The 26,080-nt window shown below is 36.8% G+C and overlaps 2 protein-coding genes across 8 annotated transcripts; both read left to right on the top strand.

Annotated features, from left to right (window-relative positions):
* Window positions 1-64: 64 nt before the first annotated feature.
* On the top strand, window positions 65-2,229 carry LOC117927214 (probable E3 ubiquitin-protein ligase RHB1A). 3 transcript variants are annotated; one of them, XR_004653310.1, is made up of 4 exons: window positions 71-1,129; window positions 1,301-1,410; window positions 1,504-1,597; window positions 1,770-2,229. XR_004653310.1 is itself a non-coding variant. In XM_034846676.1 (3 exons), exons 1-3 carry the CDS (start codon window positions 571-573, stop codon window positions 1,534-1,536), a joined length of 528 nt encoding a protein of 175 aa, XP_034702567.1. In that variant the 5' UTR covers window positions 65-570; the 3' UTR covers window positions 1,537-2,229. The 3 variants fall into 3 exon arrangements, 2 of the variants coding, with proteins under 2 accessions (XP_034702567.1, XP_034702558.1); XM_034846676.1 differs by having other exon boundaries at window positions 65-955; window positions 1,504-2,229; XM_034846667.1 differs by having other exon boundaries at window positions 1,504-2,229.
* A 1,535-nt stretch (window positions 2,230-3,764) lies between these two features.
* On the top strand, window positions 3,765-26,046 carry LOC117933324 (AT-rich interactive domain-containing protein 2). Of its 5 annotated transcripts, none has more exons than XR_004654287.1 (6): window positions 3,765-5,126; window positions 13,946-15,343; window positions 15,482-18,149; window positions 19,209-22,310; window positions 25,628-25,767; window positions 25,957-26,046. XR_004654287.1 is itself a non-coding variant. In XM_034854706.1 (3 exons), exons 1-2 carry the CDS (start codon window positions 4,200-4,202, stop codon window positions 14,825-14,827), a joined length of 1,809 nt encoding a protein of 602 aa, XP_034710597.1. In that variant the 5' UTR covers window positions 3,765-4,199; the 3' UTR covers window positions 14,828-14,867; window positions 15,482-15,527. The 5 variants fall into 5 exon arrangements, 2 of the variants coding, with proteins under 2 accessions (XP_034710597.1, XP_034710592.1); XR_004654288.1 differs by adding an exon at window positions 19,137-19,169 and having other exon boundaries at window positions 19,281-22,310; window positions 25,628-26,046; XR_004654286.1 differs by having other exon boundaries at window positions 25,628-26,046.
* The last annotated feature ends 34 nt before the right edge of the window (window positions 26,047-26,080 follow it).

The raw sequence follows: 26,080 nt of genomic DNA, 5'->3' as shown, positions 1-26,080 counted from the left end.
CACCACCCACCCCCCCCCCCCCCCCCCAAAAAAAAAAAAAAGGAACCCAGAATGAGGATACAAGAAGAGACTACAAACATAAGAACTGTTCTCACAAGAAAAAAAAGAGAGAGAGAGAGAACCCAAAACAGTAATCTCCAGACTAGTTTCATGTAAAAATGTTCAGCAATCACTTTTGCAGCGGACTAATAAAAGATCCTGATTTCTGATCCTCAAAATACTAGTTTTATGATACTTAAAAGATTGAGATTTGACGGGCTCTGCCTGAGGCCTCCATAGTCCCAGCCTGTACTTGTGGATGTGTCTCAAGATCAACTTCCTCTGCATTCATCTTGGAACTTTGTCTGAATGCTTTTCCTTATATGTAAGTGGTTATAGGATCAAATTTCAAAGTCAATGTTTATACTGAAAAATGGATGTGAGGGAGTTCCCGATTCAAAGTATTTTGTTCAATAAAGCTTTTCTGTTGTTATATTCAATTTGGAATGAATTCATATGTATGGCAATCAACTTAATGATGGTATGGAAATTGATTGATTTTACAAACAATTATATTCAATTCCTCTTGTTATGAATAAAATGATGTCATTTCATGAGGTTATCTTCTTTTTTGAAAATAAAAATAAAAATTATTATGTTTCTTTTTTTCACCTTCCTTTTCCCCCCTCTTTCTGGAACTTCAACTTCATTCTGCAGTGCCCAAGAGCATCAGAAGAACATGAACCCTTATCATCTCATCATGGAGCAGCCTCTACGCTCTCTACAGGGCTCTTAGTTGATACAAATCTGGGAACATCACCTCCTGACACTTATAGACCACCCCCTGCACCAATTCCATATGATGTGGATTTAGGACATCCTCAAACTCCACCAGCTGCTGAAGAAAGCTGTGTTAACAAGAATGACACTGCAGTGCAAACAACAAATTCTGGATCTCTTGGAGAAGCAGTTGAGGGTAATATGTTAGAAACTTTAGCTAAATGTGAAGACTTAAAGCAGTCAGACTGCAAGATGCTAGCCCAATCTGAACTTACTTCATCAAAAGAAACAGAAGTTGAACTTTCAAAGTCAGGTGATCCAATTGTTTCCTCAACAGACGAGGAGGATGTTTGCCCCACCTGTCTTGAAGGTTGTGGCCTTACTTTGATGTTGCTACTACTTGCAACCTCTTGAATTCTTTAACAGTCATGTTTCACCATTGTACCAATCATGGCTGCATTATTTTCTGCTAATATCTAATGATATATTGTGTTTAGACTAAAAAAGTTGTAGATAAACCCTTTGCCTCTCTTCCCCACAGAGTATGATGCGGAGAATCCAAAAATTGTCACTAAATGTGAGCATCATTTTCACCTTGCATGCATTCTTGAGTGGATGGAAAGAAGTGACACCTGCCCTGTGTGTGATAAGGTTTGCCCCAAATGATATTTTATTCCATTATGCAATTTTATTATTTTGTACTCTGTGTGTTGATGAGAGGGTTCTGCTTCTTTAATGATGCAGGAAATGATATTCAACACTGCCACCAATGCGTAGCTTTCAGTGGCTCGAGAAAATTCAACCTCTTAACTTTTGATATTAAAGCTCAAGAAAAAAGGTTACTGTTGCATGAGTTCTCACCTTTCTAGTGTTCATTGTTCTGGGGCAGGCACATACTCGGCTGTGTTGTTTTGGCTCTTTCCTTTGTTTCTTTTTTTTTGGTGTTTAGGGAGATGTGGGCCTGCTTGATGGTAAATCTCTTTATGATTTTCTTTCTTTTCGACTTTCAGAAAAGGGGAAAAAAGAGAAGAAGAAAAAAGGAAAAAGGAAAAGAAAGGTATTTGGAGGCAAATGTTACAAAAATTCCCAAGGTCCGTTATCCATTTGTTATACGTTCATCCTTAGTGCTTAGGTCAATGGAGTAGCAGTGATACAATGACGAGTCGATTAGGCATTGAAGGCAGAGAGATTCTAGCGTAAAGAAGTACATATTAAATCCACCTTCTGTGCCTTTTTGGTTGCTTTGATCTTCTTTCCTGTATAGCATCTTTTTTGAGTCTGGAAACTTGGATCCTTTGAGCCATTGCTTTTATAATTTTTTTTCTTCTGAATTTGTTCTGTAAATTGCACACAATGACATAGTCTTTTTGCCTTCACATTTGTCAGCAAGATAGTTAAACCAGGATTGGTTGATAAGGCATACTGTGTGTTACTTGATTCATGCGTATATAAATTAATCTGGTTTCCAAATTTAGAAATTGAGTCGAGCTTTATTGGTTGGGGGTTTGGTTTTTGTTTGCATCGATCATCCCATATTCTCCCCAGTATGCTGTTACATTCTTGTTTTCATGGTTGTTGGCCCAAATTATAGTGAAAGGCTAAGTTTAAGAGTGAAGCCGTGAGTATGATACACTCTTCTGCACTTCAGCAAATTTTTATGAGAAATGCTGCTCATTTATCATATGATCAGTGTATTTTTTTTTTTTTTTTGGGTGGATTCTTTGATTCCCTTGTCATTCTCAATGTTACCCGAGCAACAAGAAATTTAGTATTAAGAGTAATGCCTGATATGGATTGGCTTTTCAGAAGTTAACACTACTTGTTAAGCTGGATTAGAGCTTTTATATTATTAGTGTAATTTTTAAAAAAAGTAAGCAAAATGTAGCCTTTATTTGGAGGAGTCGGTCTTTGCACGAGTGAGTGACGGGAAGGAGTGAATCGAGTGATCTGGGTTATTTTAATTGGTTTGTGTCCCTGTGATCCCAATGAGCTTTTCCAAAGCATCAAAATGTTCTATTTAATAACTTATTATTTTAAGGGGATTTCACTTGAACAGGCTTTTTCTGAAGGATCTTATGTGTGTCATATATATGTTCATTTTTAAAGAAAAATAGATGTAAGAAATTGTTAAAAAATAGAAATCAACACTCTTCTTCTTCCCTAAATCTAACCTTGGTCGTAATTTTTTTTTCTTCTATTCTTCTTTCCTTTTCCTTTGTTTTTTGTTTTTTTCATTTTTTTATGTGCCTATTTTTAAATTTAATTGAAAAGAAAAGAGAGCCCAAATGGTCTTTCCTCAGGTCATTGTTTTAGTTAAATAAAATTATAAACAGAAAAAGAAAAGAGAATAAGAAAAGAAGAAACGAAGGAGAGAAGGAAAGGAAATAGGAAGAAGAAAAAAATAGGGAGAAAAAAAAGAAGAAAAGTTATTATTTTTATTTAAAAGAAAAAGAAATAAGAGTTGCGAGAAATATATCATTTTTAACTAATGCACCTTATCCGTGCAGAATCATTGTTTTAACATTACATTTAGGTATTTTCATTACAATAAAAAAGAAGTGGAATTTCCATGTATTTAAAGTACCATAGATTTTTTTTTGTTTTTTTTTAATGAAATAATGCACCCTATTTATGAAGGGTCACTTTTTTATTGCTGCATTTATGGTATTTCTTTACAATAAGAAAGAAATGGAATTTCACTGCATTGAAAATACCATATCCCAAATTATTAAAACACTCACATTTTGACACCCATTAATAGATTTATTCTATCTTCTTTTTTTTTTATTAAATTTTTCAAAAAAAAAACAAAATTAATAAAAGATATGAAAATTGTATTTATTTATTTATTTAGTTAATTTTTATTTTGAGAAAAACACAATTTGTGAAAGTTGATTTTGGTACGAGATTTGCATTAATTAATTAAGATTTTATCACAAAAACTTGTAATGCTAAAATCTAAAAGAACATTAACTACTTTTTCTATGGCAATCTTAATTTTCCATTATCTCAATTCTCCCAACAAATCTCATTTTCTGCAAAATATTCTCATCCAAAATCATACCGGAAAAACCACAAATCTCCTTCAATTTTCCCATGTTTGTGCCCACTAATCATTTCCCAGATTTGAAGCTTCAAGCCTGAATTTTAGCTGTCTACATTCACGGCCTTGTCCCTTTTTTGTCTGCTCTTGCAACCCTAAAACAATGAAAGCAACATTTGGTGGCTTTGTTGCAGAGGAAAAAGAGAACAGAATGAGAGAAAACACAAGAAGCCAAACTATGAGGTAAACATCTGCGGAAAGAACAGAGCGAAAGGGTGTTTCCTCCTGTGCCCACAATTTCATGAATCCTATTATCTGTTGCTCTCCGCTGTTGCTATTTCTTTTTTTATTTGGGTTGGTGTCGTTAATTTTTGACGATTTTGATCGAAACTGAGGCATGCCCATGGATGGATGGTCGGTTCCGAGAAATGGGTCTGTCTTGGATTGTGGTGAAACGGGTGGGAGTTGTGAGACTGATGGGATTTGTGTTGACATTGGTAATAATAATTCTCTGAATGGCACTGATAAACTTCAGGTTTTATTCGATCAAGTTTTGTTGATTTTCATGAAGGAGGTTCTTGGGAATGAGTGTGTTAGGCCTATTCCGGCAATGCTTGGCGATGGGCGGTCTGTGGACTTGTTCAAACTTTTCTGGGTTGTGAGGGGGAAGGGGGGTTATGAGTGGGTTTCTGATAAAGGGTTGTGGGGTTTGGTGGCAGAGGAATGTGGGTTGGATGTTGGTGTTAAGACATGCCTAAAATTGATTTACTTCAAGTATTTGGATCAGTTGGATCAGTGGTTACTTGGGATTTTACGGGATGGGAGTTTGGATAAGGGGGAGGGTGAATGTGGTGGGAAGTTGGATTCGGTGTTGGAGGAGTTGGGGACAGAATTTAGAGGATTGATATTGGGTGGGACGGGCCCAAAAGAGAAAGATGATGGAGTTTTCGAATTAGAATCTGAGAGAACTGACAACTGCGTTGATTTGGACAAGGAGAAAAGTATTTTGAATCTGTCAATAGTGCTTCGCAGGGCAGAAAAAAGTCCTAATGATGATGATGAGAAAAATTGTGTTGATGGTGGTGATGATGTTGCGATCCAGGATCCCATTATTGCCAAGAAAAGTTCTTTTTCTCGTAAGAGAAAAAGAGAATCTTTTTCAGGAATGCTGAATTGGGTGAGAGAAATTGCAAAACATCCTGAAGAGCCTTATAAGGGGAATAAGAATGGAAATGAGGTTTTCTCAACCCAGATTTTAAGGGTACGGGAGTCGCTTTTGATAAGGAGGAAGGTCCACACAAAAGAAGAACAATCTCTCCTGCAGGTGAAAGTCATTTTCTTTCTGTTTTTTCTGCTTTAACCTGCATGAACTATCTCTCTAGCAGGTGGAAGTCATCCTTTTTCTATTTTTTTATTTATTTTTCTCTTGCTTTAGCTTTCCTACCACAAAAGTGGAAATTTCCAATTATATTTAAGCTAGTTGGTTTTATGTCTGTGCTAATGGTTTGCAGCTGGACCGTGGGCAAAATGTTATGCTTCTCATGTCAAGCATGCCTGTGAATTTTAAGTTGCCTTCTGAAGATGTGTGTTGATGTGTGCCTTATAGTAAACCAAATTAGACTTCGGTATATTTCTGTCTTTATTTAGTTGCATGTACTAAATCTACTTCCATGGTAGGACGTAATCTTTCTTACATTATTCAATGCTGCAAATTAAATCAACATAGTCATAACTCAAAAGATCTCATCCTTCAAGGCAGCTGGATGGACCTGTTAAAATCTGAATTGTTGAATTGCAAATGTTTTTTTATGATAGTTTCTACTCTGAATTGTAACTGTTAACTTGAACCATATGAGCCTAATACATGTTTGGATTATCTACTGATGAATTAACAGGCTGGTCAAAATATGGTTGAATGCTCAATAGGTAGTTTATCAGGAAGACATTCAAAAGTATGCGTACACAGCAGGCACTTTATATGAAAAAAGCTATCTTTAAGCTAAGGGAATGTTTGGGCATTTCCATAGAAATGGAATGTAGAGTTCACTTTATTAGGGGATGGGAAGAGCGTAAAATTTTTGGTTGGATAGGTGGTGTGGTGATCCATTCTTAAACAAGCCCGATGTTGTTAAGTGGGAATGGTTCCTCTGTTGGGAAGGGGTGGAAGAGAGCATGGATGGATGTTCCTTTGTGTTTATTTTGGACTATTTGGAGGGATAGAAATTGGAGGGCATTAAAAGACCTGGAGCAATCGGAGCAAGTACTCAAATAATTTTTTATGTGTAATTTTCTGGAATGTGTTAGGCATTATATGGAGGAGACATCTATGTCTATGGTAGATTTATTGATTGGTTGGGTTTGAAGTAGAAGAGGGAAGGTTCTGTTTCTCTGTTTTATTGTTCTTTTTGCTTGGTGCTCTTTGTATACTCCCTATGTACTTCAGTAAGTTCACTGTAGCACTTTTTGTTAACACACACACACAAATGCATATATATGTTGCATGCTTATAAAAAAATAGATATGGAATGTATTTTCTTGGCAGGTATAGAAGGAAATCTCTTTATTTTCTTTTCCAGGGCATTTGAAGGCACATATTCATTGCCTTTGACATAGCTGTTATAAAAATGGAACTGCAATGCTATGAATAACAAATATACTCTTTCTGATATGTCTTAACTAAATTCATGAAACCAAAAAAATTGAATTAGTTGATTCCAGATCATGGTTCTGAACTACAGTCTTCATGTCAGAGAATCATGGTGCTGTTGTTTATCCTTTTATTATCTGCAGTTCTCTTGAGAGGAATATGGAGTGAAGAAAAGGCTGAAACAAAACTCTACTCTCCTTTGAGGCTAATATATTTTGCTCACCCAGAGTGTGTGGTTGCAAGCTGTTTTAACAGAAACCAACTGTCATTTTTGTTTCATATCCTAACTTTTAAGTAATGGGTAACATTGATCCTATTCCTGAATCCCAATCTCTAATTTTCTCCTTCCTTTATATAGCATTTTTTGTCCTTTATATATTATGAGCAACCTTCTTTATACATGTCCTAACCCTGCATTCTAATTCCATTCCTTCTTATTTCTTATGATAAATCCAAAAATTATTAGCTGGTGTAAGCTTACTCTACAACTTATAATGTAGTATTCAGCATAATGTCTATCAAAGATATATAACACCCAACATTGAGCATAATGCATTAAAAAGGGTGAAGTTGCTCAGAAGAGAACAAAGCCATATGCGAAGTAAGTAAGTTGATAAATTTACATATTAAGAAAATGATGACTAAAGAAAACATGATCTCTTATGGATTTTAAATCATGAAAAAGATGTCTAGTATATCTTGTGAATGGTTATTGACACACATTTACGTGGTTGCAGAAATAATTGTCTGCTGATGATATGATAATGCATTGAATACATGCCACTCACAATGATTTAGAGAAGGGAAGATAAGAGTTTGAGAGGGTAAATTTATTTTTGATAGATAAACCCACAAAAATATATTAGATAAAGGGTGGTTGAAAGGCGACCTGAAGCATACAGGGAGTATACAAGAGTCACCTAAAAACAAGAAACAACAGAGACAAGCACTCACCGGCCCTCAACAAGAACCCAACCAGTCGACAAAGTTAATCAAAGATAAGGGACCTACAACTGTAGAAGACTTAGCCTAGGAAAAAATATTACAAACAAAGGAATTTTTCATTCTTTGAATTGACAAGACCTCATTATAAAAAATTATCCTGTTTCTTTTCTTCCAAACCGTCTAAAATAAGCAAAGAGGAGCTGCCCGCCAAACCTTTCTATGCTTCTTGTCCTTAAAGGAAGCACACCAACCTAAAAGAGTGTCTCTAACCGTAGATGAAAGGACCCAATTACCACCAAACAAAGAAAACACAAGATCCCACAAAACCTTCGCCTTGGAACAATAAACAAGAATGTGATTTATTGTCTCCTCTTCAGCACGACACAAGGAACATCTGTTAGCTAAAATCCAGTCCCTCCTCTTGAGTTGATCTTAAGTAAGAACCTTCCCCCATGAGGCTTCCCAAGCAAAAAAACCCACCTTTGTAGGAACATCCGGGCTCCAAATAAGCTCCACGGAAATGGGACTGCACAACTATGATCAAGAGAATTATAAAGGGACTTTACAGTGAAAATCTCATTCTTCGTCCCTTTCCACACCATCCTATCCTCCACATCAACATTTAGCCTCTTTCCTTGAATGGTCGAAAGGAATCTCTCCACCTCCTCCACCTCCCAATCATTGAAAGGTTTAGAGAAACAGGGAGCCCACCCTTCCTCTTCCCCCATTGAATCCCAACAGTCCGCTACCCACGCTTCTTTAGAAACTGCTAATGCAAACAAGAAGGGAAAGGCCTCGCAAAGGGAATTACTCCTGCACCAAATATCCTTCCAAAACCTCACCCTTTTGCCATCTCCCATAAAGAAAGAAACATTATTGAGTAGCAACGAACCTTCCTTACCGATTTCCTTCCAAAGCCCTACCCCATAGCCCTCCCTTACCCCACGAGAACTCCACCCTCTTTCTTCTTCCCCAAACTTCCTACTAATTATAAGCTTCCAATAGGAATCCCTTTCAATCGCAAAACGCCAACTCCATTTGCACAAAAGGGCCCTATTGAGAGTAGACAGATTTCTAATCCCTAATCCACACTTCTTTATATGAGAACAAACAACAATTCACTTTACAAGATGGAGCCTTTTTTCCAATGCTCTCCCCCCCCCCCCAAAAAAGAAAATCCCTTTGAATTTTCTCAAGTCTTAATTTAACCACTCTTGGCAAACGCATTAAGGACATGAGGTAGGTTGGCATACTCGCCAAAGTGCTTCAAATGAGAGTGATTCTTCCTCCCTAACAAATGAATTGCTTCTTCCACAAGGCAAGTCTCTTCCGCATCCTCTCTTCCACTCCGTCCCACACCACCACCGACTTATGCGGAGCACCCAAAGGGAGCCCCAAATAAGTGGAGGGGAGAGATCCCACTTTGCAGCCAAGCTTAGCAGCCAATAACTTAGCATTCTCTACTCTACCCACCGGCAAAATTTCACTTTTGTTCAAATTAATACATAGACTAGAAGTGGCTTCAAACCACAGTAACTACCAACTTAAAAAAAACAATTGCTCTTGGGAATCCTCACAAAAGACCAACGTATCATCAACAAATATCAGGTCCGAAACTTGGATCTCAATGCCATCCCTTCCCCTTATCTTGCAGCCTATTAGAAAACCCCCTCTTACTGCTCTGTTAATGAGGCTACTTAAAGCCTCCATTTCTAAATCAAAAAGGTAAGAGGAAATGGGGTCTCCTTGCCTTAACCCCCTAGTGCTTTAGAAAAAACCGGTTGGAGAACCGTTAATCAAAACAAAAAACGAGGCAGTGGATATGCACCATCTAATCCAGCCAGCCGATTTCTCCCCAAAACCCATTTTTTGCATCACTGTCAACAAAAAATCCTAATTAATATGATCGTAGGCCTTCTCTAAATCCAATTTACACAACACCCTACTTTCCTTTCTTTTCAGCAAGGAGTCTATGGCCTCATTAGCAATTAAAGTAGCATTGAGAATTTGCCTTCCTTCAACAATGGCATTTTGGGATGAAGACACCACCTTTCCCACTACCTTTTTTAATCTATTAGCTAAGACCTTAGCAAGCAGCTTGTATAGTCCTCCCACCAAACTGATGGGTCTAAAATCGCTCAAATCTTCAGTCCTGCCTTTTTTTGGGATTAAAACTAGGAAAGGGTGTTCAGGCTTCTGACAAATTTTCCCCTCTCAAAAAAATCTTTGAAAAAACCCATGATCTCGTCTTTGACGAAATCCCAATAGAATTGCTAAAAGGTAAGGGGAAACCCATCCGGACCAGGAGCCTTATCCCTATTCGGATCTGAAAGAGCCGAAGACACCTCTTCCACAGAAAACATCTCCTCCAACCTGGCAGCCTCCTCAACCCCAATACTGTCAAACTCAAGACTGTTCAAACAAGGGCGCTAACCACCAGGATCCAATAATAGATTCTGATAGGCCCTCACCACACTCCTCTGAATATCATGATCTTCTGACAACCAGGTGCCATTGACTTTAATCTTTTTCAAGCAATTCCTCCTTCTGTTAGAGTTTGTCATTTTGTGAAAAAATCTTGTGTTTTTATTGCCTTCCTTCAACCATGTTTCTCTTGATTTTTGTCTCCACGAAATCTCCTCCATAAGCACCCATTTCTTGAAGTCCTCCTTAGCCTCCTTTCTAGCCTCTAACTCTTGCTCGTTTAGCTGCTCCTGATCATCCCAAAAAGACACTTTGTCCAGAGTCAACCTCTTGTTCACCCCCACTTTTCCAAACACTTCCATGTTCTAGTCCTTCAACTTAATTTTTAAAGCCTTTAATTTTTCTGTCAGGATAAAACTATAAGACTCGCTATAGTTGAAACCTTGCCACCAGCCCTTTAGCAGCTCCTTAAACCCCTCCTCCTTCAACCACATATTCTCAAACCGAAACGGGATTGGACCTCTCCTCACCCCACCCCCATCTAGTAGAATTGGGAAATGATCTGACACTGGTCTTGGGAGAGAACATTGGATCTCCCCATTGAAATGATTTTCCCAATCCTCCGATATCATAAAGCGATCCAGTCTAGACCTGGATTGACCATTCAACCCTCCACTCCACGTAAACGGCCCCCCATGAAGAGGTAAATCTCTTAAAGCCAACTCCTCAATCACCTTCGAAAATCTTCTCATGGTTCTAGTCATTCTTCCTTCTCTACTACGCTCGCTGGGAAATCTAACCACGTTAAAGTCCCCTCCAATACACCAAGGATCAGATCACAACCCTTGAATGGTACCTAACTCTTCCCAAAACAACTCTCTGTACCGTTTCATGGTAGGTCCGTACACCCTCGTAAGGTCCACAAGAAACCATCCTCGCAATTTCTAAACCGACCCGAAATTGAGAAGAGACCCACCTCCATGCCTACTAACTCCAGAACTCTATTATCCTAGAAAACTACCACCCCACCAGCAGCCCCCCTTGCACTCATAGCACCCCAACCTAAGAATCTTCCCACTCCAAGACTATGAACAATCCCCCAGGACATATCTTGAATTTTGGTCTCCTGCAGACACACCAAATCCACTCTTTGCGACCTAATCAAAGCCTTAATAACCTTCATTTTATTTCTATCATCGACCCCTCTAACATTCCAAGATAAAATCTTTATCTTTATCTAAGGTTTGAGATTCTAGCCCCACCTTCTCTAACCAGAGATTTCTCCTTTCTCGCGCCATTGTAATTGATGGACCACTCCAATTTTTTCAATTCACGATCAAACTTAGTGGACCCCGAGATTCCCTTCTTAATATTTTGCTCTCTTTTTCTCTTGGTCCTTAAGAGCAGATTCAAGATTTCACCTTCAAAACCTTCCGTCAAAAAACCCAGAAACTTGCTGAACCTCGCCAAGCAGCTATCGTCCTATCAACATCCTTTTCCTTCCAAATCCTGTAACAAATCCTCAATCTCACCCCCCCCCCCCCCCCCCCCCCCTCGGTGACCAACTCCCCATTGCTGCCATCTACCAGAATAATACTCAGAGGAAGTTGCTCCTCTCCATCAATCATAGAGGCCAAACCAGCAAAGGCCCCCTCCTTTACCCCAATTCGGTCAAACCTAGAAGAAAGAGTAGAAGAAGAGAGTTCCGGACCCCCCCATAGAAAGCGAAGAAGTATCAACATACTTGGAAGCTTCATCGCGCAATGCTTCATCAGTCATCGACCCCCTTTTCACCACCGCAGAGACTTCCATCGGCATTGCAACTCTCGTCATGCAGACAAGGGGGTCAACGTCTCCTCTTACACTTCTCTCCTTGCTAATCGAGCTCACACTTTGTGCCCTAAGACGAGTGACAGAAGACTCTTCCCTAAATAAAACCCCCCACCCACTGCGTTAGAGCCTTCAAGCCTAAGGCCCACTCCCTTGGCCCCCTCTCTGCAGCCTTTCACAACGATTAAGTCATTGGGCCTGGAGTCTTGGCCCAAGCCCTCTTGTATTTCTTTTAAAGGGCCCTAGGGCTCCCCAAGTTCTTTTAAAGGGCCCTGGGTCTCCCCAAGTTCTAAAAAGCCCAAAACGAAGACCTTTCAGCCCAAGAACAGAAACGTCCGTCCTTTTAAAAGAAGTCTCTCTGCCCCCTTTCACATGTCCATCAGTAGTACCTACCCTACCCTCCACAACAGTCTCTGCACCAAAGACCACAGCAGGAGGAATGGAAAGAACACCTCTAATAGATGACACGTCAAGTACTCCCTGCTGCATCCTCAACTGCTCCACCTTCTCCCTTTGACTCCCACAACAAAAAACGCATGATGTTCCACCATCTTCTTCTCCTGCCCTTGAGCCGCCCTCCTCGTCGAGGCTTCCTACCGACACCACTTGTGTGAACCAAGGTGAAGACTCCCACCAAAGCTGAAAGGAATAACATCCCGACCCCACAACAATGTGAGCAGAGTTAGAAACCCCCTGTTCGCACGCTTCACAAGGATTCGAGCCCACTGTAGCTTAGACGAAGAAACAGAGTCTTCATCCAATGCTATAAATCCTTCACACCCATCACTAATTCTTTTAAACACCTCTGTACTCCACAAATGAAGTGGGAGCCCGACCACCCTTACCCAAACCTCGTTAGCAATGGAGTCCTTGCAAAGACATCCCACCTCAAGGTTCCATCTATCCAAAATAATAACATTTTCCTTTATATTTCTTAAGCCTCTAGCTAAAACACGCTCAGCCTCACTTGGCGACTCGAAGTCAAACAACAAGAGACCTCTGCCTAACACAGCAACCCTCAGATTCCCCTTTAAAGCCCAATGCTTCAAAGCCCAACTCCTTACGCAGTCCAACTCAGGAAAATGAGCTGAGTTAAAACCCCACCAGCCTACCAGACACTGTCTCAACTGATCCAACCTTCCTCGCACTTCTCTTTCCCCCACCTCTAAGGGCTCGTCTTAACAACATCTGCATAAGATTTCAGCTCCACCCCTCTCTCCCTCCACTGGACCTTCGAGCCCCCCTTCACCCTTAACAAATCCTTTAGACCTTTGGTTACCTGTAAGCCACCTGTTGGGGCCATACCAAGACCTCTCAACCTCACGGCCAAGGAATTCCATCCAAAAGACTGTCCCTTTCCTTCTGGAAAAATAATGTTGTACTTTTTTTATTCAATATCACGAACTGAGCAGAGAATGAACCTTCCTGCCTCATTCAAACGACGCTCCAACCTATACTTCCTATTCCCCTCATCCCAGCCAATAGCCCAATCTCGATTATTAACCTCTCTACAACAAGCCTCTACTCCATCCAATAAGCAACGTAAACTAGCCTCCCCGAATCTAATCCAAGAGGAGACACCTTTGCTTCTCTGTCAAATGCAGCCTTTCAGCTTTCCTCCCAAATCCTTAACCAAAATCTCAAAGGATTAAGATAATAATAAACGTATCAAAATATATCACTCAAATATAAGTCATCCTAATTCTTTAGTCCAGCCTCACTGATCTTGTTCCACCATTCTGCTTTACCTAGTCATTCCTTCTACCAAGTAACATCCATTATGTCTTTTCTCTCTATGTTAAACCACTGGTGACCTTCTCTTGCTCTTTTGGGGCCCTTAATCATGTAAAACCTATAAGATTGTCAGGGAACACAATTTTCGCATTACCCATCTATCACATAGTTGACATGTGTGCATTCTTTTTATAGTGTCTAGATTTCAAATGGTGCACTACTTTTTGTATTATTAATGCTTAAGTTTTTGTTTTTTAATTTTAATCTTTTGGTAGTAATTCTTGTCTTGATATTTACATTTGGACAACATTTCTGTTCATATGTCCAGACGGTTGATATTTTCCTTGGTGTTGATACTCTGATCCTTTGTCATAATTTACACTAGAAAACAATCGCTTGCTACTGCTAATGAGCTACAAACACTGAAAGTTGGATTTCCTGTTTTTTCTACATGTTTAGCTAATTATTTTGAAATAGTTTAAATATAGATTCTATAATAACTTTACTTTTTGCATGTATGTTATTGCCAATATTATAAAATGTATCATGGTCTAAACATGCAGAAGCAGAAGATGCACCCCTCCATGTATGAGGATAATATTGTTGTCAATCACCAGTCTACAGAGAAGTCAAGGTGCAGTAGAAGGCTTTTTTCAGTGAAATCTCACTTATCTTCATGTTCAGCTGCTCAAAGTAAATTGCCAGGTCCTCACAGGACAAAGTCAGAGAGTTGCCCCAAAGAGCAAGCATTGACCCCTAATGAGCAAGAGCCTGAGAACACAAATACTTTAGATGACCTTTTTCCAGATGATCTCTTCCTAAAGCCCATTCCTGTTGGCCCCAACTTTCAAGCTGAAGTACCCGAATGGACTGGTGAGGTTACTGAGAGTGACTCCAAATGGCTGGGCACACAGGTATGGCCTTTGGAAAATGGGGAATGCAGTTTCCGTATTGAAAAGGACTGTGTTGGGAGAGGAAAACCAGATTCTTGTGACTGTCGGTTTTCAGGTTCTGTTGAATGTGTCAGATTTCATATTGCTGAGAAGAGGATGAAATTGAAGCTTGACCTGGGCTCATTGTTCTATCATTGGAGATTTGATCGTATGGGTGAAGAAATTTCACTGGCATGGACAACTGAAGAAGAAAAGAGGTTCAAGCATATGATAAGGTTGAATTCCTCATTGCAGAGTCCATCCTTTTGGGATAATGCATTGAGAATCTTTCCTACCAAGACAAGGGAGGCCTTGGTAAGCTATTACTTCAACGTGTTCCTTATCAGGCGCAGAATTTATCAGAACCGAGTGACTCCAAGAAAGATTGACAGTGATGATGATGAATTAGAGTTTGGATCTTTGGGTGGCAGTTTCGGGCATGAAGTGATTAAGGTTCCATGGTCTGAATTCCTGACATGCACCCAGAATGAGCAGTCTACTGAGTTGGATTAATGGAAGAATGTGCAATAGGAATTGTTGTCTCTTCTCAGGGGTTTGAGTTACTGCTAGTTTTGCATACTTGTCCTTTGCCAAATTTTTTATTCATGATTCATTTTCTGCTTTTCCGGTACAAACTCATTTTCTGACCCTGAAATTTCAATGAGTTAAGATAATCACTGTTAAGAGTGATGCAAATCTGAGGAAAAGTTGCATCCATGTTGCTGGACGCTGGACCTATTGGGGTTCTTGATGACCTCAAGGGTTGAGCACAGGGAATGTGCTAAAAAATTTTGTATTGTTGTTAGTTTTATACCTTTGGCTGTGGGAGTTTTGGTTAAGAAAGTTAAACTACAGATTTGGATGGCTTTATTGTAAATATTGTCATCAAATACCGGATAACATTACCTAGGGAATGTCCTTTTACTGGATGAGGAGAGAGAGAAATAGACAGACAGACAGACAGGTTGCTTTTTAGAGTTCAATGGAAGCTTCTTTTTCATTTAAGATGTGCATATTGAAGTTTCTATGGTGAATTTCTTTCTGAATGGTTCAGATTTTGTTGTTTGTCCGTTATCTTTTATCATCATTTTTGGTATACCACATCCGTTGTTACCTTTTTTAACCAAAGGGTTTGAAATTTATTATTCTCTATACTTCGTTTGTCAGGTTTTTGTTTCACAACTGCAAAGGTAAGTCACTGTAGACAAGGAAGTGTACTCTCAAGTCTTTCACAATGTGAGTTCCCCATTGCACTTTCCCCATAAAAGAACTAATATCAATGGATTCTGAATTTGCATCAGTTGTAAAACAATGTATCTTTCACTTGGAATTCATTCCATTTATTTCCTTTATTTGTACCCAATTTAAGTTTTTTTTTCTTACTTTTGTGCTTCCAAATGAAGCAATGCAGAGAAACATGCGCTAGGCCTCGTTGGTGGACAACTAAGCATTTGAAATATAATATTTGTGAGAGAACTATATACATGATAAAGGATGACTAATGCTTAGGGCTGTTGTAACACGTCCTAAGGAAAAGATATCATAACATTTTTATCTTGGACTGGGATAACACTGTTCTTGCTCCACTTCTGCTGTGTACTCTTATATGAATTTTCTTCGGACTTGCAACATGGAGATGCTCAAAGATCTATGTAGTCTTTTTTTTTTTTTTCATGTGTTATGTATATACTGGTTTTCTTTGCATTTACAGCATGATAAGCTAAAAGTGTAGAGAGGTAAGCATGTGGTCCAGGTAAGATATGCTGATGATGACAAGTATCATACACTAATTCATCAATAACTAAAACTGTATCAACATATGAGTAAGTGACGTCAAATAGGCCTATCAAAGAAAAAGGGACATCAAGATATGTCAAAGAGGGAGAAGACCTCAGAGCTCTTAGTCTTGACTGTTGGGTTATGCCTAGGAAAGTGGTGAATCGATTCAGAGTATCTAAGTTAGATTGGGTCCCTCCTAGGAGCATATGCAATACAATGACCATTTCTTTTAGAGGTTTGGGGTACACGTAGAGAGAACTCTTTGGCCAATTGAAGGCCTCACATTGATTTGGATAGAATGGAGGGAAAGAAATGCAAGGATTTTTTAGGATAAGTGGAGAAATTCAGAGATGATATGAGAGCCAATCTACTTTTATTCCTCTTTTTGGGCCTCAACAACTTCAGCTTTCAAGGACACTCTCAATGTTATTTAGCTCTATTGGAATTTAGTGCGTAATAAGGGGTTAAAAGAAGCAACAGAACCACATTTCCTCTGTATAGTTTTGGGTGGTATATAGGAGATATTGTATTTATCTGTTCTTTTGATCATAGTTTGTATATCAAGGAAGGATTTTTCATCCTTCACATGCACTTCAAAATCCTAATCAATGATATTTGTTTTCTGATAAAATAAAAAAAAAAGTCAGAGAGTGATGAAAAGTGTGGGCATCATTGAGACATATACGAACTATGTAGAATCTTGATGGCTGCAGGAACATTGCTGTAATTTTTTAATGGGATTACTTGACTTTTGCTATTCATTATCAGCTGAAGAAGTTATCAGACTTTAGTGACTCCAAAAAATATTGCTTCTGATGATGATGGATCTGAATTTGGATCCTAATGTGGCAGTTTTAGGAATGGAGCAGTCAAAGTTTCAGGGTCTGAACTCCTGAAATGTGCCTGGAATAAGCACTCTACTGAGTTGGATTAGTGCAAGATGTAGTACAGGAATTGGTTTTTCTGCTGAGGAGTTTAAATTAGTGCCAGTTTTGCATTACTTATCCATTTATGAAGTTTTTATTACGATTCTTTTTCTCCTTATCTACCAGCAGATCCTCATTTAATGCTCTGAAAATTTGGATGGCTTAAGATAATAACAGTCAGGAGTGGTGCAATCTAAAGAGAAGTTGCACCCATGTTGGTGGAAGCAGGACTTGATTGGGTTCTTGATGACCTCGGAGGTTGAGTTTTTGGAATGTGTTGACAAATTTTTATCCTTGTCCTCTCAACTTATTCTGTTAGATTGCTGTTTCTCCAGTCAGTATATAAAGGTAATTGAGTATAGAAAGTCTCAAGTGTTTAGCAATTTGAAGAACCTAATGCACTTGCTTCATTACAGAACTGTAAAGGTAGCATCTGAACTTGTTTCAATGGTGAAGAAAATTGATCCTTCTTTGCTTAAAATTCATTTGCATTCATTTCCACTATGTGTGCCCAATTTAAGCTCAAGTTAGTGGTGGACAATTAAGCATTTGCATTATAATCTGTTGGGCATGATTTTGCGCATAAGCTTTTTGGATTAAAGTAGTGCCATTACTAATTTATTATTTCACTTTTTTTTTATAGGTAATTTATTTCTTCACTTTTGATGTATGTACTCTTATACTAATCTGTGTATGGATATATTTTCTTATTTTTTCTGATTTAATATATTTCTATGATCCCCTGATTGCTCTCATTAATGTTCATCTATATCTTTCTCAGCCATACCCAAACTCAACCAATCTCTGCCACACACAAAAACAAAAAGAAGAAAAAATCATCTCTCTTGCGTTACTAATTTACGTCTGTTAATTATTCTTACATGATTTTCAAGTTTGTTCCCTAGTCTTCTGCAGTAAGGATGGAAGCTTATTTATAGATTGCTTATGGTTGATTCAGCTTTTGAACAAGAAGCTGAGTTATTCCAGTTTATTTGATTGTGACAGGTTTTCACATGGAGGTTTCTGAAGAGTGGAGCTACCGGATGCTTATACTTGTAAACCTCCAGCTTTGCCAAGAAGATCTACCACCCAGATGTTGATCATGCGAGTTACTATATGTTTAAAACCAGGTACATTGGCTTGTAGGGTTGCATCATTTGTACATTACATCCATTCAATTTGGGCTGTATCACTTTACTACATACCTATTTATGTTGAGTCATATCTTTTGAAAGGCATCTTTTCAACTTATATTGAAAATATTTTCAACCATTCTGAGTGAACAGTTATTCTGAGGTGCACTATTCAACACTTTACTATCCTATTATTTATTAGAACAAAGAAGAAGGAGGGAGGAAGAGCTTTATTTGGGGCTTTTGGGTGATTTAATTTACAAATCTATCCTTACTTATTCAGTCATGTGCATAGCACATGACATTTCCATCCATTGAAACTAACAATGTCTAACAAAAAAGGTAGAGTGCTGGTATTTAAGAAGCTTAGAGTGCAATGTGTTCGATTTTAAACCTAAGGAGGCAATGTGCAAAACACGTGATGGGTTGAAGGGGTAAAGTGTATTAAATTCATTTTTTAAATATTTATAATGTCTTTCAAGCCTATGTCAAAACTCAACATTCTACTATTATCAAGTACTTTAGATGTGATTTGGGTGGGGAGTATACTTTCAATGCATTCCGTGAATTATTTGCTTTACATAGAACTATTCACCACATGTTTTGTACTAACACTCCAGAGCAAAATGGCATTGTTGAAAGGAAACAAAGGCATATTGTTGAAACTGCTCATTCTCTTTTATTATCTGCATGTGTTCCTACTGAATTTAGGGGGCAACAGTTCTTATTACAGTTCACTTAATTAATAAAATCCCCTCATCCCATTTTCTCTCTCTTTTTTTTTTTTTTTTTGTGTGTGTTTATCTATCAAAAAAAAAAAATCCCCTCATCCCATACCTTTGATCTGTCACAGTTTGAAATGTTATATGACCACGCTCCTAATTACTCTACTTTAAAAAGTCTTTAGTTGTACTTGTTTTGTTCTTCGTCCTCATGCGGAGCGTAGTAAGTTATCTTCTCGTTTTGTCATTTGTGTTTTTCTAGGATACGATGTTCTTCGTCCTCATGCGGAGCGTAGTAAGTTATCTTCTCATTTTGTCATTTCTGTTTTTCTAGGATACGATGTTCTTCGTCCTCATGCAGAGCATAGTAAGTTATCTTCTCATTTTGTCATTTGTGTTTTTCTAGGATACGATGAAGATCAAAAAAGATACCATTGCTTTGATCCGGTTAGCTATGAATTTTATGTTTCTTGTCATGTTTTCTTCCTTGAGCATATATCTTTCTTTTTTATTTTTGTTGAGTCTCATAATGTCTTTAAGTTTGAATTTATTCACATTAATCCTTTCTTGAATGATATAGATAGTTTTTTTTTTATAGATTCTAGTACTTTGGTTCTTGATTGTCATGTTCATTCCTCTTCTTGAATGACTATTTCAACACCTTTTGAGACTATGGATCCTTCTTTCCCACATTCTTTTTAGTGTTTTTGTAAGTTTACTCGATTACTAGATTTTGTTTACTACTCTTATTATAATTCTCTTACATCATTTTTTAACTTCTATTTACAATTCTGAGCCTCTATCATATAAAGAAGTTGTTCTTGATCTTCTTTGGCAGCAAGCTATGACTGCTGCCACATGGAAAGAGTGTCATTGGTTCTTGTTGGGTCTATAAAATCAAAACTAAGTTTGATAGTTTGATTGAGCAGTACAAAGCCCAATTGCTTGCTAAGGAGTTTTCTCAATAGTATGGTATAGATTATGAGAAGGCTTTTACTCATGTTATAAAGATGACTACCATTCATATTCTTATTGCAATTGCTTCTATTCATCAGTGACATATATCTCAGTTAGATATTAAAAATACCCTCTTGAATGGTGATCTTCAAGAAGAAGTCTACATGGTCTCCCCTCTTGGTGTTTCTTATAACCCTAGAGAAGTTTGTAGGCTCAATAAAACTTTACACGTCTCAAACAAGCACCTTGTGCTTGGTTTGCAAAGTTCTTTGATGCACTTACTTCTTTTGGCTTTCACCCCAGTCATCATGATCTTGTACTCTTTCTACAGTGCACCACTACTGGTCATATTCTCCTTATTCTATTTGTTGATGACATGATTATTATAGGTAAAAAATGTTGATGGGATTATAGTGTTGAAGTCAGACTTGGCTTCCCATTTTGAAATGAAGGATTTAGGCTCTCTATGATGTTTTTTGGGTATTAAGATAACCTCTTGTTCTAAAGGTTATCTTCTCTCACAATCTAAGTACACAGTTGATATTCTTGATCGTGCTTACCTTATTGATACTAAGACTATTAATACTCCTCTTAACATTAATGTTTGGTTATCTTTTTTTGATGGTAACCCCTTGCCAAACCTTACTTTATATCATACTATTATTGGTAGCTTAGTTTATCTCACCATTGCGCGTTTGAACATTGCTTATGTTGTTTATATTAATTAGTTTATTGTTTATGTTACTGCAGTTCATTGGGTTGTTGTTCTTCATATTCTGTGGTATCTCTGGGAAACTATATTTCAGAGTCTTTTATTTCCATTGTAGATCCTCTATTTTGTCCACTTAGCACATTCCATCCAGGACTACCTTCTTATATCCTTTGTTGCCCTATCGCGCACTTATGGTCATTTTTTGAACTGTTTTTGAGCTCTTTTCGGTGTTCCACCGTGACTTTTCCGGTTACTACCTTTGGATTTTCTTTGGAGATACTTTGGGGGGACTTTCTAGAGATCCTTAGTGTGATGATAAGTGACCTCTAGTTTTTTTTTTTTTTTTTTAGCTTAGGGCTTTGTTTGGATTGACTCTGATTGATTTCTAGTGCATTTAGGTTTAAGTTTGTTTTTCCATTGCATGGTTTTAGGATTAGGTGAGTTTTGATATTTTGATCTTGATTTGCATGAGATTGACTTTTTCCATGTTTAACTTCATGTGACTAACATTTTGATTTTAGTTTCATGAATTTGAACTTTAATTTTTGGTTGACATAAGATTATTTTATTTATTTGTTTATTTATTTTATAGTTCTTTTTAATTTTGTATTGCTGGTGCACTAACTTTAGTTTTGTCTTTTCCCTTGGTTTTTTTTCTTTTTTTTTTGCATGTGATCACTTTTTAATGGATGTATGGATTCTTTATAAGGTCATGAGTAGAATATGTGAACTTGGAGATTATTAAAAGGTCTTAGATGAGCATGGTGGATTAAAAATGTTTTCAACATGTGAAGTCATCACATTAGAGAAGAGGAATTTCTGCATGAATTTGTCCAGGAGAAGATGAGTGGCAGAAGTGTGAGGGAATGGAAAATTCTAGAAGATAGGAAGCATGGAAATCATGTGAAAATGAGCAGAGAAGAGGTAAGAGGGGTGTGCATTTTGAAGGGGGTGATGTGGCAGTTACAAGATTCTGCAGACTAATAAGTTAGAGATGGGGAGATCATGTGGAGGAGATTGGAAGGAAAAAAGGTTTCAGTTTCTATCTTGGGAGAATAGACCTTTTTGGGGGGACATTTTGGTGGGAAAAGAAATAAACAAAGAGAGGAGTTTTGTTTTTTGGAAGGAGAGCACTATCTTGATTTTTAGGTGGAAGAACACACCACCAACCTGCAGAAAAAATAATAATAATAAAAATAAAAAAATAAAAAAATAAATCACCATGATCAATTTTGAGAGACTACATCAGATCATGTTGCAGTGGAACGGGAGGCAAGTTGTGAGTAGCATGAAGGAGGAGAAAAGATTACCAATCTTTGGAGGAACAGAAGAAGCATGACAGGGGAATGTTTTAGGATTCTTAAGGATTTCATTTTCGGTTAGGGAGAGGATAACAACCGAGCACTTTTCTTCTAGAGTTAGGGAAGATAAAGAGGATTTTGGAGTCTTCTTTCTATTCACGATCATCATAGACTAACTCGGAAGGTTTAGGGATCCTCTCATGGAGATCAGTGTTCGTGATCTTCATCTCCAGGTCAACACTACATCACAGCCATTGACGACCTGCAATACATGCCAATAGTCTCTTTCTCTTCATCAGCACATCACACGCATATAGTTCCGGTACCTTTGTCAGTTACGTTATCATCACGTCTCTATGACTACAATTAGAGCACTGGTTTCATCACTTTGAAGATATCGTAGCTGCATGGTGGAGTTTCACACCAGCAACTTGAAGATAACATCAGATTCGAAGAAGTTTTAAAGGTAAGTTGCTGAAAATTTTCTTTCGTTCTTGATTCTACTATTATCTTCTTCATCTTCTTTATCTCCTTTACCCTTTTCTTTTAATTTTGGAATATCCTAGATTAGGTTTGGGTGTGGACGAACTAGGCCACACGAGTATTGTTAGATTTGACATTTAGGAAATTGTTTGAGTGAATGTTGATTGTTTGATAAACTATGATTGAGATCGAGTTCATTTTTCTTCAAACTTCTTTATTTGAATAAGCCATTGGATAATTGCATGAGAATCGCCTTTGAATAAATCCATTAATTTGGATTCATGCCTCCTTGATTTTTTGTTTTCGGTTAATGTAAGTTTTCAGCTTACCTATCACAGTTCACATACATTTGACACCAATAAATGATTATTTGTCTAGGCTTGATTAGGCACACACTTAGGACACTTTTGTATCATAATTTAAGACCCAAATTAAAACACAATTAGTTTTAAATGCAGCTGCACCTTAGGTTAATATTTAGGACACTTGAGTTTCTCCTTGCCACACTAGAGAATTCACATATACACACTTACACTTTTTCTTGATATTTTGTGTTTGAGATTCTCTGTGTTTTAATATTTTTTAAAATTGTTTTCAACTTTTTTTTTATAGCCAAATTAATTTTCTAACTTCATTTTAAATTTAATCTTAGATCAATTTGGTAAAGAAAGGTCAATTTTCCAAAATTCATGCAACCAATTTTATTCGATATGCATATTTAAAAAAAGTTTTAAAATAAATTTGGGTTTTGAATATACATGAATTAAATTTCATAGCTCCAATCAATGGATTTTTTATGGATAAATTCGTGGAAATTAAAATAGGATTTAATAGATCCCTACATACAAAGTTTTTCCAAAACAGTTTTTCAATGAAATTGTGGATAGTTCACTGTACTTCTGCATTCGTAAATTGGAATCTAACAACTTAGAAACCCTTTAAAATTTTTCCAATTATTCTATGACATTCTAGACTCCTTGAACTTGATTTTAGAATCTTACTTGAGTCAAATATGGTTTTCCAATTAGAAGATATTTATCAATATTTCAAAAGGTTCAATTTTCGCTATGTTTTTTATACCGAGTCTTGTTTTGCAAAATTAAATTACTAAACGATCTCTATAATTTTTTTGAACATTTTTCTCTTAATTTAGACTTTTTAATTTTTTTCATAAAATATTAAGAAATGATTTTTGAAATGAGAGATATAATTTTTTTCTTTTTGCACCCACAGCACAAGTGCTCTTCTGGAGCTAAAAAATGTTTATTTATTTTTTAATATGTTATGAATGTGATATTGCCTTGTGATTATTTTTCATATAAAATAGGCATATTAGGCTAGTTGTGTGAATTTTTGTATGATTTTAGGATATTTGTAAGTTAATTAAAAAAAATCAATTATTGAATACCTTAAAAAGATTCCCTGTTCTGGACCTATTATCATCATTATGAAATTTGGTACTAAATGAGAGCTAGTTAATTAATTTGGTCACTTGTATGAAAAACTAGACATATAGAAAATGTTCTCTGCAAAATTCTCATGATAAAACTTAATTTCTAGATATTTGTTTTAGATTTATTTTGTAGAGTCTTCTATTTTGATCATTTGCTAATTTATCCGTGAAGTAACTAACTTGTGAATAAATTTGATATTAATGGGAATATAATTAATTAATTAATTTGGTCTATTGGATATTAATATGGACATGTTGAAGATATTACCTAATTTTTATTTTGATAAGATAACATTTCTTGATATTTATTGGGAGTTTATTTTATGAACTAACATTCTACCTTGTTAATGATAATTCCTTTACTTTTGATAATTTGGTCACTTTTGAACATGCTTGTGAACCTTCCTTGATTTGAGACATGCTAAGTATATATATATATATATTGGTTTAGTTTTTTATTATTCTTTAATCTCATTATTATTATTTGTGAATTAGCCTCATTTTTATAAAGCGCTTTTAAATGTTATCAAGGTACGCTTCCTCCCCTTACCACTTTGTATACATTAGTATCCATGCTTGATTCATATGATTGGTTGGCTTTGCTTTATTTGATCTTTGTGTTGATATGTCATTGCTTATTGATCTTGAGTGGAATGCATATTGTATATGTTATGATATTATTGTTTGTGAACTAATTCTTTTGTTTTATGGAAATGTTTAACAAGCTATGAAGGTATGTTCTCCACTTTCTATGATTATTGCTCATTGAGTGGGCATGTTTTGATATATGCTTTGACCCATGGCATCCACTAATTTACCAATTAATTATCATAATTACTTCAACTTTCTTAGTAGAGACCATTTTTAAGGCTTAGAGGGGTATTACCGTTATGGTACTTTCCCAATAAGTAACCTCACCCCTAAACTTAGACTTGGGTTTTCAAAGACATGTTTTTCCAAAACAAGGAGTCATTTTTTTACGGTTTTATTTTTTATTTTGTTTTTCCTTAAAAAAATAAAATAAAATAAAATAAGTGGCAAATCCAATATTTATAAAATTAGTTTTTTACAAATATAAAAAAGCGAGTCTCACCATTGAGTGGAAAAGCATGTGAAAAATGAGGGTCCACATCCGTCCACTTCCTTTTTAGAGCTACATCCACATCGAGTGGGAACGCATGCTAATTGGGCCAATGATCACAAAGATTGCAAGTCCACCACTGGATTTTATATATTTTGGAGAGGTTCTCTTATTTCTTGGAAGAGCAAGAAACAAACTATCATTTCTCAATCTTCCATGGAAGCTGAATATCATGCTATGTGACATCTACCACCGGTGAAATAGTTTGGTTACATTGATTACTTGCTGATATGAGTGTTTCTTTTTCTTATCTCATTCTGATATATTGTGGCATTAAGAGTGTCATTCAAATTTCTTACAACTTTGTTTTTTTATGAAATGACCAAATATATTGAAATTGATTGTTACCTCATTCGTCGTCAACTTCAGCATAACAATCTCACTTTGCTATTTGTTTTTTTTTTTTTACTGATTGCGGATTTGATTACCAAGTCACACCTGCTTTCGTGTTTTCAGTTTTTGGGTGACGAACTCCCAATACTTCTTGCAGCTACATCATGAGTTTGTGAGGGGATATTAGAATTATTTATTTAGTTACTATTATTATTTTTCTTTTGAGGACTAAGGATAAGTTAGTCTTTTTCATTTTTTTATTTCCTTTCATTACATCTATTTAAATTCTATTTTGTGGTGTACCTATTCTTAAGAGGGTTCATAAGAAATCATAGATTTTCTTCTCTTTCCTTTTTCTCTTTGAATCTTGTAGGATTTCAAAAGCAACACGCAGAAAAAATGAGTACTAGGGTTGGTGGAGGATTAAGCATTTGTATTTATATTAGGATTTTCTTCATCTGGGCTGGTCAGGGAGAGAGTGATGGGTGCTAGTGGCGGAGGTGGTTATCGTGGGTATGCACCATTTATTTTGCTTTCTCCTTTTGGAGTTTCATTTACTCGCAAGTTCAAACTCCTTTTCTAAGCTGTCATGAGTCATGATGTTACCGGAACACAAAAGGCAATTATTTTCCTTAATGCAGCAAAAACAAATTATTGGAATTCGCCTATTTTCAATCTAAGATGTTGATTTTGGTTTGGCAGGAGTGTTTCCGCCTTTGAATGTAAACGTCCACATGGTATGTTTTAAGGTACGAGAAAAATGTGTAATGGAAATTGTAAAGATTGTGCAAATCCGTTTCTTTTGTTATTTCACCGAAATTTGTTA

This window comes from Vitis riparia, chromosome 2, assembly GCF_004353265.1.
Source record: "Vitis riparia cultivar Riparia Gloire de Montpellier isolate 1030 chromosome 2, EGFV_Vit.rip_1.0, whole genome shotgun sequence".
NCBI classification, from domain to species: Eukaryota; Viridiplantae; Streptophyta; class Magnoliopsida; order Vitales; family Vitaceae; genus Vitis; species Vitis riparia.
Note: the sequence above shows the minus strand (reverse complement) of the source record. Positions and strands in the feature narration are given on the sequence as shown.